Source organism: Colobus angolensis, unplaced genomic scaffold, assembly GCF_000951035.1.
Source record: "Colobus angolensis palliatus isolate OR3802 unplaced genomic scaffold, Cang.pa_1.0 Scaffold146, whole genome shotgun sequence".
Taxonomy (NCBI): domain Eukaryota; kingdom Metazoa; phylum Chordata; class Mammalia; order Primates; family Cercopithecidae; genus Colobus; species Colobus angolensis.
The window spans coordinates 8,279,623-8,294,797 of NW_012114555.1; the positions used below are offsets into that span (position 1 = coordinate 8,279,623).

The 15,175-nt window shown below is 38.7% G+C and overlaps 1 protein-coding gene across 5 annotated transcripts in view; it reads left to right on the forward strand.

Moving 5' to 3' along the window:
* KCNIP4 (Kv channel interacting protein 4) overlaps positions 1 to 15,175 on the forward strand; it is a 1,232,493-nt gene that overhangs the window by 1,203,977 nt on the left and 13,341 nt on the right. For all 5 annotated transcript variants that reach the window (XM_011935672.1, XM_011935676.1, XM_011935675.1 and 2 more), the window contains 2 exons: positions 300 to 369; positions 9,297 to 9,367. In XM_011935672.1, coding sequence (XP_011791062.1) covers positions 300 to 369; positions 9,297 to 9,367 — 141 coding nt within the window. The remainder of the gene's footprint in view (positions 1 to 299; positions 370 to 9,296; positions 9,368 to 15,175) is intronic.

The following is a 15,175-nucleotide window of genomic DNA, read 5'->3' on the forward strand; positions in this document are numbered from 1 at the left end:
TTTTCTTTTACTTCATTTATAATAAACAGATGTGTTCTTAAAAGCAGCACTGTGTTTCTGAATACATCACACCTTTGATACTCAATATGCAAAGATATTTACATCTACATTTTTTTTTTCCTGTGAGAACTGGAACAAAGATAAGTTTATAGTGTGCTTTTATTCCCTTTGTAATAATGGATGAATGGTTAACTTTCTTGGAGCAGCTTTGCATGGTAGGTGGTTCTGTTTCAAAATGTGCAAAAAAAATCAGTTTTATGAGTACTTTGCTCATTTTGCTTCTCTGCCACTTTCCCTAGGAATGCCCCAGTGGTGTTGTTAATGAAGAAACCTTCAAAGAGATTTACTCACAGTTCTTTCCACAGGGAGGTAAGTACAAATGTGGACTTGTTAACATACTATCAGAGTTACAGTTATGCTTGCAGTGTTTAGTTTAATTTTTCATAGCATGATGCTACATTTTTAATCGTTATGTAAAAGAATGCATAGCATCCAAGTGCATGTAATTTTTAATGTATCATAAAAGCCAGCGACTTAGAAATTATCAAATATCCAAGAGGATACTCTTTAGTTGAATACAACTATTACTGTGTGCCTAATACTGTGTCTCTCAAATGCACAATGCTTTCTATTACGAGGGCGCTCAAAATGCCACAAAGCTCATTCACATGCATTATAGGTCTCACTTGATTCTCCCACCTCTCAAAATTAGGACAAACATGATTATCCTCAATTTACAGATATGAAATCTGGGCATTGGAGAAGGTAAATGGTTTGCTCGGGGCCACATATTGACTCAGTGGCAGATCTGGGTTATAACCTAGATTTTCTGCAGCCTCCCCTTGTATATTTTCTGCTGTTTTCTTTTAGTAACTCTTTACTGTGCTCCCTCATCTGAGAAAATTAAAACCATCCTAGATATTATTTTAATTGGTAAGAAAACACAAGGATAGCGTAATGATAATACATGCATGCTAAGAGAGGAGTGAAAAGATATTCTTGCCATTGGACCTTACAGTTTTTCTTTCAATCACCTAACAGATGCCCAACTCATATTTATCCCACAGCCTACGGTGTGCCCAGCCATGTGTGAGGTGCTGAGCATGTAGGAGGAATAAGAGGAATAGGATGTGGTCTTTCTCCAAAATAATGTTACAGCTTAGTGTAGCAGATGGGCAATGTCAATCTCAAGTATAACTGTGATTATGGGAGTTAAAAAATAATATTCTGAGAGCACAGTGCTGACATGATTAAATTAGCTGCAGGACAGAGAGGACATAAAAAGAGTCTCGCCAGATGAGCTGAACCTGAGCTGAAGTTGTTGCCATTCAGAAAGCATCTAATATGTGCCTGTCCCTGGCATGCCTCACCATCTAACAACCCCATCTGTAACCCTCATTTTTTTAAAGATATACACCTGAAAACTAAGGTGCAGAGAGTTTGATCCATTTCCAAAGTACATAGTCTTGCTCTCCCATTATACCTCTCAGGAGAAGTTCACTTCTGAGTATGATGTCTTCCTGCTTTAAAAGCCACTAGGGACATGACATTTTAGGCAAATGGGACACTTGGGTCAGAGCATAGAACTGAAGGTGGGCATTTGCGGGAAATTGCCAGGATTTGGGTGTGAATAGGGTAGAGAGTGTACAATGGAGGGTGAAATGTCCTAGACAGTCAAGGATGCCATATGAAGAAATGGGACTTTATCCTTGAGGTGAAGCAAAGCCACTGAGAAGTTTAAGTGGGATCTGTTACAGTCAGATTTGTGTTTGGGATATATTTCGCTGATAGGTCTGTGGAAGATTAGCTTGAGGTCAGCAATACTGCAGGCAGGGGAGACTGATTAGAAGATTACTACTGTAGGAGGCAAAACAATAAGGTCTTTAAACAAGGATTTGCATAGGAGAAATTGAGAAGTGGGGACAGATTACAGACTTATTTAGATGACAAAAATGGAAGAATTTAGTGATGAACTAGCTTTTTGTGGCATAAAAAGATAAAGAGAGGAGTTTGTGATACATTCCAGGAGTCCATCATGGACACCAGGTGACTCTTTACAGGAGGAGTAGTGGGATAATGATCTCAGTTTTGGACAAATTACATCTGAGGTGCCTGTGGGGATTTAGACTCAACTAGAAGTTGGTACAGATTTGAGGCTCAGAGGACAAGTCAGAGAAAGAGACAGGGATTTGAGAATTATTAATCAAGAAGTACTGGTTAAATCCATGATGCAGATGAGGTTACTGGGGGAGTTATACAAGGTGGTGAGCTCCATGAGGCCAGCAGGAAACTCCAGAACACATGTCAAGAACCATAAGGAAAAGGCATCCACAAAGGAGACAGAGAATGAACAGTTTATGGAAATAAACACAACAGAGATTGATAGTTCGGAAATGAAACAATAAAGTCTAGTAAGGTAAGAATCCGAAGGTCTCTTTGGGGTGTGGCAACATGGGAGTCATTACTGGGCATTATCAGGACAGCCCAAGTGCCCTGGATGAAGTACTAGGGAGTGGAGCGCACAAGCAGAAGCCAAATTGCAGAGGGTGAAAAGGAGGCTGAGAAGAAAGCAGCGACCACCAATAGAGACAGCACTTACAGAAAGCTTTGCTGGAAGAGTGATGAGGAGGAAACTGGCCATAGTGCTGGGTAGATACCAGTGGAAGACTTTAGTTTTAATGTAGAAGAGATTGGACATTGTTTATACACAGGGAAGGAGCTGGTAAAGGAGATGTTAACAGCTTTAGGATAGAAAAGAAAAGAGATAAATAGGATTCAGATTTGGAGGAAAAAGATAGTGATGGGTTGGGATGGTGGAGTCCATGAACAGGAAGGTTTTACCTCAAGTCAGGAGGGAACCATCTAGTACTTCCTTTCAACTCTGACGTCTGCTCAACACAGGGGACAATTGTTTCTCTCTGCGATTATGGCCAGAGTTGACTTTGCCAGTGACCTTGCTAATTGGCCTTTTATTTTACTAATTACCACTTAAAGGAACCACCATTATCTCCTGCCAAAATAAACACAGTAGTCTCCGAACTGACTTCTCTGATTCTGATGACCCCTCCCCTAACCACAGTCTACTCTTAAAAATGAGTCAGAGTGATCCCATTAAAATGTAAGCAAATCATGTTACTGCTCTGCTCAAAACCATACCATTCCATAGAACATAAGCCACAACCTATAGAGTGGCCTACAAATGGTGGCCATCCCACCAGCACACTAGCCATGATGCTGCTCCTGTGTCTTTGAACTTGCTGTTCCCTCTGCCTGAAATTCTCTTCTCCCAAATATCTATCTCAATATCTCATCACCTTTGCATTTACTCCAATGCCACTTTCTCAGTGAGACTTGCCCTGATCACTCTATCTTAAATTACAATGCCTTGAACATTCCTCCTTCCCCTGCTTTATGTCTCTCTACAGCACTCGAGACAATCCAATAATATATATTTCACTTGTACTATTGTTGTTTTTGTCTTTCTCTCCACTAGAATGTCAGCTCCAGGGGAACAGAGGATTTCTCCACTTTGTTTACTGTTGTATCCGCAGGTCATGGGACAGTAACTGACAAGTAATAGCACTTGATAAATACTTTTTGCATGAATGAATGAATGACACCCACCTCACATGGTGGCTATCACTGTACAATGGAATAGTATCTGTAAAAGGCTCTTTGAAAAGTCTACAGCACTTAAGTATTAGTTGTTTCATACAAGAGTCAGGTTTCCTTTAGAGTTTTAATCCCATTTGGTTTTAGCTAGTTTAGTGGACTTAAAACAATTCTGTGCCTGACTTGTCAAAACAATTTTTTTGTTTTCGATGGACTTTTAAAAGAATTAAATTAGAATTCTAAGAAAACACAGGAAGACTTGTTATTAAGTGAATTTGGATATACTTTGGACGACAACTCTCCCACCCCATGTCATTACTACAGTGCAGAGGGGAGGGCCCTTCTAACAGACCACAGACAGGTATTGGGTTATAGTACCTGATGCCAGGATTATAATGGGTTCACTGTCTGCACTAACGAGAGATTAATTTGGGGAATTAATTAACTACCTCATATTTTTCTAAATTGTTTAAAACCCATGGATTTTTTAGAGAAAAATTATATTTACTGAGTGCCTACCAACATCTTAATAAGCATTAATATCAAAGCACCAATGCAGATGAAAATCCTCATTTTTCAATCATTTCAAATCAAGTTATTACATACTAAAACTTGGATACAGCTCCACATTAAAATTATATCTTTATTTGAAAAATAACACTTCTGCATTAGAGAACATCTTCTTAAACACAGCACATCTATTTTGCAAAGGATTCCTGTTACAAAATCCAAAGGGACTAGGGATTTGAGAAAAAATTACTGTTACACTCTTAACATTTGATTATTCATGTTAATTGAATGCAGAAATCTGAACACAAGGCATTGCTGAAGGAAATGAAATATTTTAAAGAATTATGATTTGCTTTGCTTTTAAAAAATTAATATCATACATACAAATTGTTTCTTATATGTGGCCAGAAAAGGAAAAATGTCCTAAGGAAGAACGTGATCTCTCATGGCAAGCAAATCCATGTGATGGCCATCCTCACACTTCCACGGAGCCATCGTTTATTCAGGATGATGGTCTGAATGCAACAGGTTTTCTCATTATGAACAGTAACACTGATGGGTCCATAAATCACAACATCTCACCATTTCCTCCAGGAAAGTGCTTTGTCTTATCTACAGAACTCTCTGTAATTTGTATTGTGTCAGGCTGTTAGCTTTCTCTATTGCTTTGTGAAACAGTTTATCAAGCCCAACTTGCTTGATGAGCTGGATGTCAGAAAAAACTGGATTGAACAAAAGCCTCTTGTTTGCAAGGGATAAAGTATGACTACTCTAAGGCAAGTAGAGAGGAGATGGCTTGTTGGTGCTATTGCCTATATGGTTACGCAAAAACTTTTTAAACTCCACATATAATAGAAGCTTAGTATGTAAGCTTTTAGTTCACTAAACATTTTTAAAGCCCATAAAAATCAGTTTCCTGGGCTATTTCTGCTCATGTTGTAGGAATGCACTTATGTTGTCTACACTAGGCATCTAATAGACAGCTGTTGAATGAACGAACGAATGAATGAATGAATGAACGAGCTCAAGTCATAATAATCTATCAATAAACATTTATTAAGCAGCTGTTGTGTGCAAGGCACTTGAGTCAGATGAGTTCTGTAGACATAAAGATTAAAATTAAAAAAGACTTCACCCACTGAGTATCCTTGTCCTAGGACAGTATTTCTAACAATTTTTCAGGGTGATTTACAGAGGGCTTATTGATGGAAGCTACTATTCATGCATATGAACTTGCCTTACCACAGTAACGATGTCATGAATTGTATATTCCAATACATGAAGCTAATTCGATTCTTCGTGCTTGAATTCGATGGGAGTAGGGCTTTGGGATAGGAAAAAGATATAAACCAAATTGATTTCATTCTACAAACCTGGGGCATGATAATCAAGTGTGTTTGTTCAAATACTATGAAGAACGAACTCAAGGGTTATTTGCTATATGCATTGCATTGTGTTCTCAATATAATTGGGTTAAGACCTTTGGACTAAGACAGTTCAGAGTTTGTGGATAGATTGCCACCTATCAAGGTATGTAATCTCGAGTAGTTTACTTTTCTTGGCCTCAGGTTGTTTCTCTGTAAAATGTAGGAGTCACATCAAAGGAATCCTCAGTTTTTTTTCTACTCCAGTATCCTTGATTTCTAAGAGATGGTAAAGGAATATCTTGATTTCATTACCAACTCTACCATGAAGTAACTAGGTGACCTCAGCATGTCACTAAAAGTCCCTATTTTTACCTTTGTTCAATGTAAATACAATGCTAAATAATATCCAAAATGTCTTCCCATCTTAAGAATCTGTAAATTTTGTTGCTCAACTATCAAATCTCAACATTTATTTTTCAGCTTCACAAGTAAAATTATAAGAAACTGAGGCAATCTCAGCTTAACAAACTCAGTAACTATTTTTGTTATGTAAAGAAATGTGATCACGAAGAGATCATAGACGGAGAAGGGAGATCATTGTTACATCTTTTAAGCCCTGGACTGTACTGAAATCTAGATTCCAAGAAGCCAGTTATTCACTCTTTTAACAAATATTTATTGAGTGCTTAAGAACACAGTCGAGTAAAAACAGAACCATAGATGCTTTTGGAGACAGTTTCTCTTTTCGTCATTTTATCCAGTTTTCTGCCTAGCTGGACATTCCTATGCCTTTGCTTCTTTAAGCAAGTAGCTTAACTCCTCTTCTTTAAAACTTTCCACTGTCTTCAAGTGCCTGCCAGAAGAAAAGCAAACTCCATCAGAAGGACCATTGCTTTTTAGGACATAATTTTCTTGTCTTTTATTGAGCGGAAAATTGCATTAAATTAGAGCTCGTCACCTAGACACACAACAGAAATCCTAAAAAAACAGAAAGTTATTTAAGGTGAAAAGATATTACATTTGTAAAAGATTTGATCACATGTGTTTAAGGTAGTTGAAATAAGTAGCCTTGTCCCGGAAATAATAGCTAATACTTATTGAAATTTTAATAAGTATATAGGCTTATTTCTAAACACTTTGCAAATAGTGTCTCATTTAAACTTTATAAGATCTCTATGAAGGCCGGGCACAGTGGCTCACACCTATAGATCCCAGCACTTTGGGAGGCCAAGGCAGGCGGATCACCTGAGGTCAGGAGTTTGAGACCGGTCTGGCCAACGTGATGAAACTCTGTCTCTACTAAATATACAAAACTTCGCCAGGTGTGGTGGCAGGTGCCTGTAATCCCAGCTACTCGGGAGGCTGAGGTAGGAGAATTGCTTGAACCCAGGAGGTGGAGGTTGCAGTGAGCCGAGATCCTGCCACTGTGCTCCAGCCTGGGGCCAAGAGCAAGATTTTGTCTCAAAAAAAAATCTCTATGAAGTACATACTGATATTGTTGTTATTTTGTAGATGAGAAAACTGAATCACACAAAGGTAAAACAACTTGCTTGAGGTCATGCACTTAATCTTTGGTGAAGCTGAGATTTACATTCAGGCAGTCTGACTCTACTATGCTATTACCAAAACCTCTGTGCATGGATTGTCTAGACTGGAAGCTGCTGAGGTCAGGAGTTTGAGACCGGTCTGGCCAACGTGATGCCCAGGCACATTTAGAAGAACAGGATGTCCTCTGTACCACACTGAGAGCATAATTCCCACGTCAAGCTTTAAGCTAGAAAAACTCCATTTGAGAAGAACAGTAATTATCACATACCCATGTTATCCTTTTTTTATTTTTTTGATTAAAAAAATAGCAAACATCGTTTGTTTTGCGACATTATTCACAGTGAGTACTGCTTGCTAAGGTAAAGACATTTACTCTGATTGTAAAAACAGGGTAACAAGAGACTTGCTTAATGAAGCTCATTATAAAATATGCAAAATCTCTTTTTTTTTCCTCCTCCGAAAATAAGTTTAACACACCATCGATCAATTCACATCTCCAGAGGGCACTATGTAGTTCAAGAAGTCTGTGAAAAAGTACTGTTGAGAGTAAAACAACTTTGCAAGTTGAAATAGGCTGCCAATTCTTGATAACTCTATAATGGAGCTTCCCAACAACAGAACTAAGTTTATGGTAATTAAACCCCTGGCTCCATATGCAAAAGGATTTCTTCCTGCAACCTATGAATACTGGATGGACATCCACTCCAGATGTCACAGTGTTACATATTATTTAGACCCCATTTTGGTGCGTGGTTAGTTCACTGAAAACAGTGCTAGTAATTCCTGTGTTTAAAGATGCGTAGTTCCTTATATTAAAAAAGTGAGAGATGACCGAAGATGTCACTGTCATTTTGAGAAACTGAGTGTACAATCTACCTCATGAAATGTATAGCCTTCAGTAATGTTAATTACTGCACTGAAGCATTCAGGAAAAACAACCTGTAAGGAGGCCATGGGCCCTGAGAACCAGGAGAGAAATTTAGATGACCTCTGACCTCTCTTATCTGGGGAGGGCAATTCTGTACTCCTGTTACTGTGACTTAGCTTCCTGACAGCCTATAAAAAGCAATTCATAAAGTAAAAAGTAAATCAATGATAAGTTAAAACCCAATAAAGGTTAAAAGTCAGAAATAGATGAGATTTAAAACAGAAGATAAAAGGCTAAAGCCAATGAGCGAAAAGGTTACCATTTTATTTTGAAAAGACAAAAAAGGTTAAAATAAAAGGCTAAAGCCCATGAGATGAAACACTGAAAATAATCATGTAAATTTTATCAAGGTTCAAGCACAGAAACCCTTAGGAATGAAAGCTAGGCACTCAGAACAGAAAACAATAAGGAAAAAATACAGACTTTTAAATGAAATGGCAGAAAGCCCAGAGATTAAGGAGACAAAGGAGAAACAGGAGAGGAAGGAAGGAAAAATGAGAGGGGAAGAATACCTGATGGACGCAAACTAAGAAGACCTGTTAGACTTCAGAAGACGTAATTGTCCATCATTACCCAGATCCTCGAATCCCACCCAGGACCCTGACAGAGTAGGGGCTCCCTACTTCATGCAACTTCATACAACTAGGAACATGTAGGACCACCCAGTCCCCTTCCAACACAGTCACAGAAACTTCCCAAGTGACCACTGACCCCAATCCATCAGCCAACTTCACTGCCTGTGGGCTAGCCTGGTACTGGCTGTGGGTTAGCCTGATTCTCAGAGTCAGAAAGACCTAAGTTCATGTCCCAGATTTACTCCTTCTTCACTGTGTGACTTTGGGCATGTTTTTCACCCTCTCTAAGTCCCAATATCATTCTCTGAGTTGTAACAATGATGAAAAGTTCTAACAATGACAGAGACACTAATAATAGCAACTCGTCTCTGTCTCATTAATATTATTTTTATTACTCTACTTCTAGAGATGGTCTCTCCCAAACACTAAGCAAATTCCAGACAAGTCTCAATCTTCACATGCACCTATGGGACCATTTCTTGTCCCAGTGTTAATCTCATCACCCAGGACTACAGCATTGCCAGCCAGAAACTCATAGAGAATGTTTGTCACCAATGGCCTCCATCTAGGTTGCTCATTCCTGTGAATCTCAAACTCTAGTCCTCTACAGAAAGAGGGTAAGCAGTTGTGAAGAAAGCACAAACTAAAGGAGGCAGAGTTAATTCTTCTGGATCAAAGGAAGTTTGGACTGCAATCCAAGTCTTATGTTGGATATGGAAACACTGACTTAATGATATTCCCTTTTCACCATTTCAGACTCTACAACATATGCACATTTTCTGTTCAATGCGTTTGATACGGACCACAATGGAGCTGTGAGTTTCGAGGTAAGCCCTGGATTATACTCCTATCATTTGACTTTAGTTCACGCATTTAGGAGGAAATGTGAGTTCGGTGATGATTATTTTTGCTCAGGGGAAATAAAGCCCAAGGACATTCCCTTTCTCTCATGTAACTGCCAAAAATTATCTTTCAAAAGATGTACGAATTGCAAGCCACATTTAGTTTATTTTCTAGTGCTTTATATCGGCTCATACAGGGAGAGTCCATTTCTTCAACTGCATGTGAAAAGTCCCAGAAAGCAAATGATTTAACTAACAGTTACTGACACCTCCTTATGGGCCAGTCAGTGGTAGGCCTTGGAAATACAAAGATGATAAAGTCAAAAGCCCTGCGGTGGAAGTCTCAGTAAGTGGGGCAAATGGGCAGTAAATTAAATGTAGAAAAAGACTATATTCACCAGTCTGACAATTCTACGAGGAAATCTCTTTTTAAATGACAAACTTTAAGTGATCTGTAGAGAAAGTTGTTTTGTTTTTGTTTTTGTTTTGAGAGACAGAGTCTTGCTCTGTCATAAAGGCTGGAGTGCAGTGGCACAATCTCAGCTCACTGCAACTTCTGCCACCCAGGTTCAAGTGACTCTCCTGCCTCAAGTCTCCTCAGTAGCTGGGATTACAGGCACTTGCCACCACGTCTGGCTAGAAAGTATTTAATTTCGTTCATGAACTACTGTGTATAATTCTGTTCGTGAACTACTGTGTATAATTTCGTTCATGAACTACTGTATATTTCTAGTAAAATGAAGTATGTCCTAGATACTTAAATAGCTTATATATGTATATATATTTCATATATATTATATATATGTAATTCATATGATTCAAATGGTACATGGCAGATCACAAATTGTAGTATATTGATTTAAATATTAGGAGAATAAACCCAACATGAACTCTGATCAGCTGTGAAGGGTTTTATTTTTCTTAGGGAAAATATGTGAAAAATATATACCTCATTTGTTACATTCTGATTTGGTTGTGCTTGGGCTCAGAAGTAGCATTATACATATTTTGCTTCGTGATTCCAATTTCTCTTTTCCATATATACATATATATATTTATTTATGGAATATATGTATATAATTTGGAAGAGGCATCTTAAATATCAGCAGATATTAAAGATCTTAAATATCAGTGAGGAAGGATGCATCTTAAATATCAGCAGAAATTTTGATGAGAGCCCTGATAAAGGGAAGCAGATGATGAATGAGGTCAGCAAGGAAATGGTACGGGTGCAAAAGGGGCTGTAGCAGGGAAGCCTGCCCAGTGTAATCGATGGACGAAGTCTAAAGGTCAGGAGCTCCCTAAGAGAATAAAGGCTTGAGATCGGATGGGAAGCAATGGAGAGTGGGGCAGAGGCTGGACAGAGTATATCAGGCCTGAGAACCAAGCGAAAACATGTGTACATCATCAAGAAGATAGAATACACAATTGGAGAGCCAAGAGTGCAGGCTGGGGAAGGAGACAGAGGTCAGATCCTGACACATCTTAGGCAGGAAACTGGACTATCTTGCAGGAGATGAGGAGTCTTTGTAGAATTTTTGGCAGAAATTTTGTAGAATTTCTGTTAATTTATCAGAGCTATGTTCCTGGAAACATGGAGTGTAATTAGCAGCTAAGTATGCCAAGAGTCCAGACAGGGGCTGATGAAAGCCTGAACTCCAGTAAAGGTATTGGAGGTGAAGCATGAAACAAATTCAAAAGAAATTAAAACAAAATTGGTAGAATTCTATTTCAAAAGAACTGTTATGTTTAAAAGAAAAGTTCATATGGGCGTAGGCAGCTATCTGGGTGCAAGGATTTTGTGGAGTCCAGATGAAAAAAGAAGGGTGCAGCCTTCTGCGATGTAATCCAACCAGTCACCACAGGGGCACGATGAACAGGGGCAGCCAAAAACCTCACACATACTCCGTGCTCACGCAGACTGGGTACCACAATTGCAAAGATTCTGGGCCAGGAATCCCAAAACATCATCTCCCATAACTTAAGTGAAAAATATCACTGAGAAAAGAAAAATAAAAGCTGAGAGTGGAGAAGAAATGAACTAAGGTGAGGGAATGAACGAAGTCAAGATGGGGCAGGCAGATTTATCCTGGGTGTAGAAGCAGCAGTTAGTGGAGGGAGAAGAGATGGTTGTGGGAAGAGTGTCCTGGGTACCAGTCTCCATAATGTTTCTTTTGCTAATGGCAGCTTAGGTCACTCCATGATAGTAACTGATCATTTCATGATAATGTCGTATTTGTGTTTGCTTCACTTTAGGAACAAGTTTAATGACAGCACAGTCTTAATTTATAACATAGAAGCCAAAGGTTTTACCTAATATAGTTTACCTAATATAAACTTTTATACCTGGCTTCCAGAGGATGAGTAAGGCAAAAACTATTAGTGATTCCATTACTTGAAATTACTTATGTATCAGAAATATACTACCAATTTCCTAGGGCAAATTATATCCAATTTTACATGTAAATTTAGTCTGGTGTTAATGATATGGAACCATGCATAACATTGCTTTTATAATATTTATGTAAAATACCAGTAATTGCAATGAACATTGATTATAATTTGGGAAATTAGTTGTAATGGTTGTATATGATATGCATATTGGTAAAACGCCTTGCCTTCTAAGGGAAAACTAATGGCTAAATTAATAAAGTTTAGATAAAAATCAAATTTAAAACTAGGCTGTTGCAGTTACTTTTCTAAATTGATTAGCTACCTGGGAAATCTCTAGAAAACAGAAATGGTTAGGGAATGAACACATTTTGAATAGCAATAGCATACTGAGAAGTAGAGAGACCATCTGATTCTATGATAAAGGATAATGGGAGTTTTCCACTTAATTTGCTTAAACCTGAAAGGCAGAATAAATATGATATGAGGGGCTCTGGATTTGGTATGATGTGATCTAATCTCCATTTTGCCACCCAGTGGCTCTGAGACCCTGGGCTGAGTACTTAACCCTCTTGACCTTAGTATTCATACCACTAAAACATCAGCAACCAAAGCTACTTAAAAAGATAGTGTAAGAATGAAAAAGTCATGTCAGTAAAGGGCTTGGCTCTGTGTCTGGCACCAAATATACGCTCATTATTTATTAGAAGTTAACTATAGCAGTTATCAGTTGGGTTTTTTTTTTTTTTTAATTATACTTTAAGTTCTGGAATGCATGTGCAGTGTGTGCGCTTTTGTTACACAGGTATACACGTTCCATGGTGGTTTGCTGCACCCATCAACCCATCACCTACATTAAGTATTTCTGCTAATGTTATCCCTCCCCTAACCCCCCCACCCCTCCAACATGCCCTGGTGTGTGATGTCCCCCTCCCTATGTCCGTGTGTTCTCATTGTTCAACTCCCGCTTATGAGAACATACAGTGTTTGGTTTTCTGTTCTTGTGATAGTTTGCTGAGAATGACAGTTTCCAGCTTCATCCATGTCCCCGCAAAGGACATGAACTCATCATTTTTTATGGCTGCATAGTATTCCATGGTGTATATGTGCCACATTTTCTTTTCTTTATCCAGTCTATTATTGATGGACATTCGGGTTGGTTCCAAGTCTTTGCTATTGTGAATAGCACTGCAATAAACATACATGTGCATGTGTCTTTATAGTAGAATGATTTATAATCCTTTGGGTATATACCCAGTAACAGGATTGCTGGGTCAAATGGTATTTCTGGTTCTAGATCCTTGAGGAATCACCACACTGTCTTTCACAATGGTTGAACTAATTTACACTAGTTGGAGGAACTTTTCTAGCAAAGCCAGTTAATAATGACATTGGTCACCTCATTACCCAGTAAGACAACTACATGTAAATGCATGATTCTAAGCCATAGCAGTCTTTGATTGGCAGGGAGTCAGGGGAGTCAGGAGGACTAATGTCCCTGGCATAGTGGCCAGCACTGAGGCACTCATTAAAGGTATGACAGATGAACAGAATCCACAACTGAACAAGTCCAGGCTATTATAAAGTCAAATCTCTATGCCTTTCTCCTTCTTCTGCCTTGATAATAAGAGAATGGAAACCAGAATTCGGTACAGACCTCCCCACGCCTTTATCATTTTTGGTACATTAGGGAACAGATACAACCTCCATTGATATAACCTCCATTGTATACATATGTATACAAGTAAAGTAATTGTGCAAATTACTCTTTGAGAGTTGTTGTTGTTTAAAGTTTGCCACTTCCTACTTGAGAGACTTCAGTTACCACTCAGAAAAGCATGGAGCAAAAATCTTATAAGCCACATTAAGTTTCTCATTTTTCTTTTGCACAAAAAGAGATAGTCATTCCTGTTTTAAATAACTTTACTGATATCATCCCACAAGATAAAAAGAGAGAGGTGCTCAAAGTCCACAGCTATCTTTTAATGTAAATTGGTCCAGGACATATAATATTTAAGAAGATGTGAATCAGATGTCAGCATGTGAATCAGGATACTTTTGTTCACAAATATTAGAAAAGGATACATTAAGTGACCGAAAAACAGTATGATAATTTCATTGGTTCACAGGAACAAAAAGGCCAGAGATGGGGCTGGCTACAACCTAAGGGTGGGACCCTTTAGGGCTGCAAGAAGAGGCCACAGCTCCTCGGCTGCAGGATTCATTGCTCCTGCTGAGCAAGGAAAGAAGCACATCTCTGTCCTATCGTTCCTCACAAGACTCTGAGTCTGGGGAGTCATGCTTAGACTTGGACTAGGTTTAGTCAAATGCCAACCACAGATCCAGTTGTCTGGCCAAAGGGATAAATGTACTTCCTAACTTTGCCCAGGTCATGGCTGTATCACTAGACACAGAGATGGAGTGAGCTTCCACAGAACATTATGGAGCACCAAATGGAAATTTGGGACCTAATAGGGAGGCAAACAACACAAGTCCACAATTGACTTAGAAGTGTTATTTTTATTTTATTTATTACTATTATTATACTTTTAAGTTCTAGAGTACATGTGCACAACGTGTAGGTTTGTTACATATGTATACATGTGCCATGTTGGTGTGCTACACCCATTAACTCGTCATTTACATTAGGTATTTCTCCTAATGCTATCGCTCCCCCACTCCCCACCCCAAGTCAGACCCCAGTGGGTGATGTTCCCCAAACTGTGTCCAACTGATCTCACTGTTCAATTCCCACCTATGAGTGAGAACATGCAGTGTTTGGCTTTCTGTCCTTGCAATAGTTTGCTCAGAATGATGGTTTCTAGCTTCATCCATGTCCCTACAAAGGACATGAACTCATCCTTTTTTATGCCTGTATAGTACTCCATGGTGTATATGTGCCACATTTTCTTAATCCAGTCTGTCACTGATGGACATTTGGGTTGGTTCCAAGTCTTTGCTCTTGTGAATAGTGCCGCAATAAACATATGTATGCATGTGTCTTTATAGCAGCATGATTTATAATCCTTTGGGTATATACCCAGTAATGGGATGGCTGGGTCAAATGGTATTTCTAGTTCTAGATCCTCAAGGAATCATCACAGTCTTCCACAATGGTTGAACTAATTTACAGTCCCACCAACAGTGTAAAAGTATTCCTATTTCTCCACATCCTCTCCAGCATCTGTTGTTTCTTGACTTTCTAATGATCACCACTCTAACTGGTGTGAAATGGTATCTTGTTGTGGTTTTGATTTGCATTTCTCTGATGGCGAATGATGAGCATTTTTTCATGTGTCTGTTGGCTGCATAAATGTCTTCTTTTGAGAAGTGTCTGTTCATGTCCTTCACCCACTTTTTGATGGGGTTGTTTGATTTTTTTCTTGTAAATTTGTTTAAGTT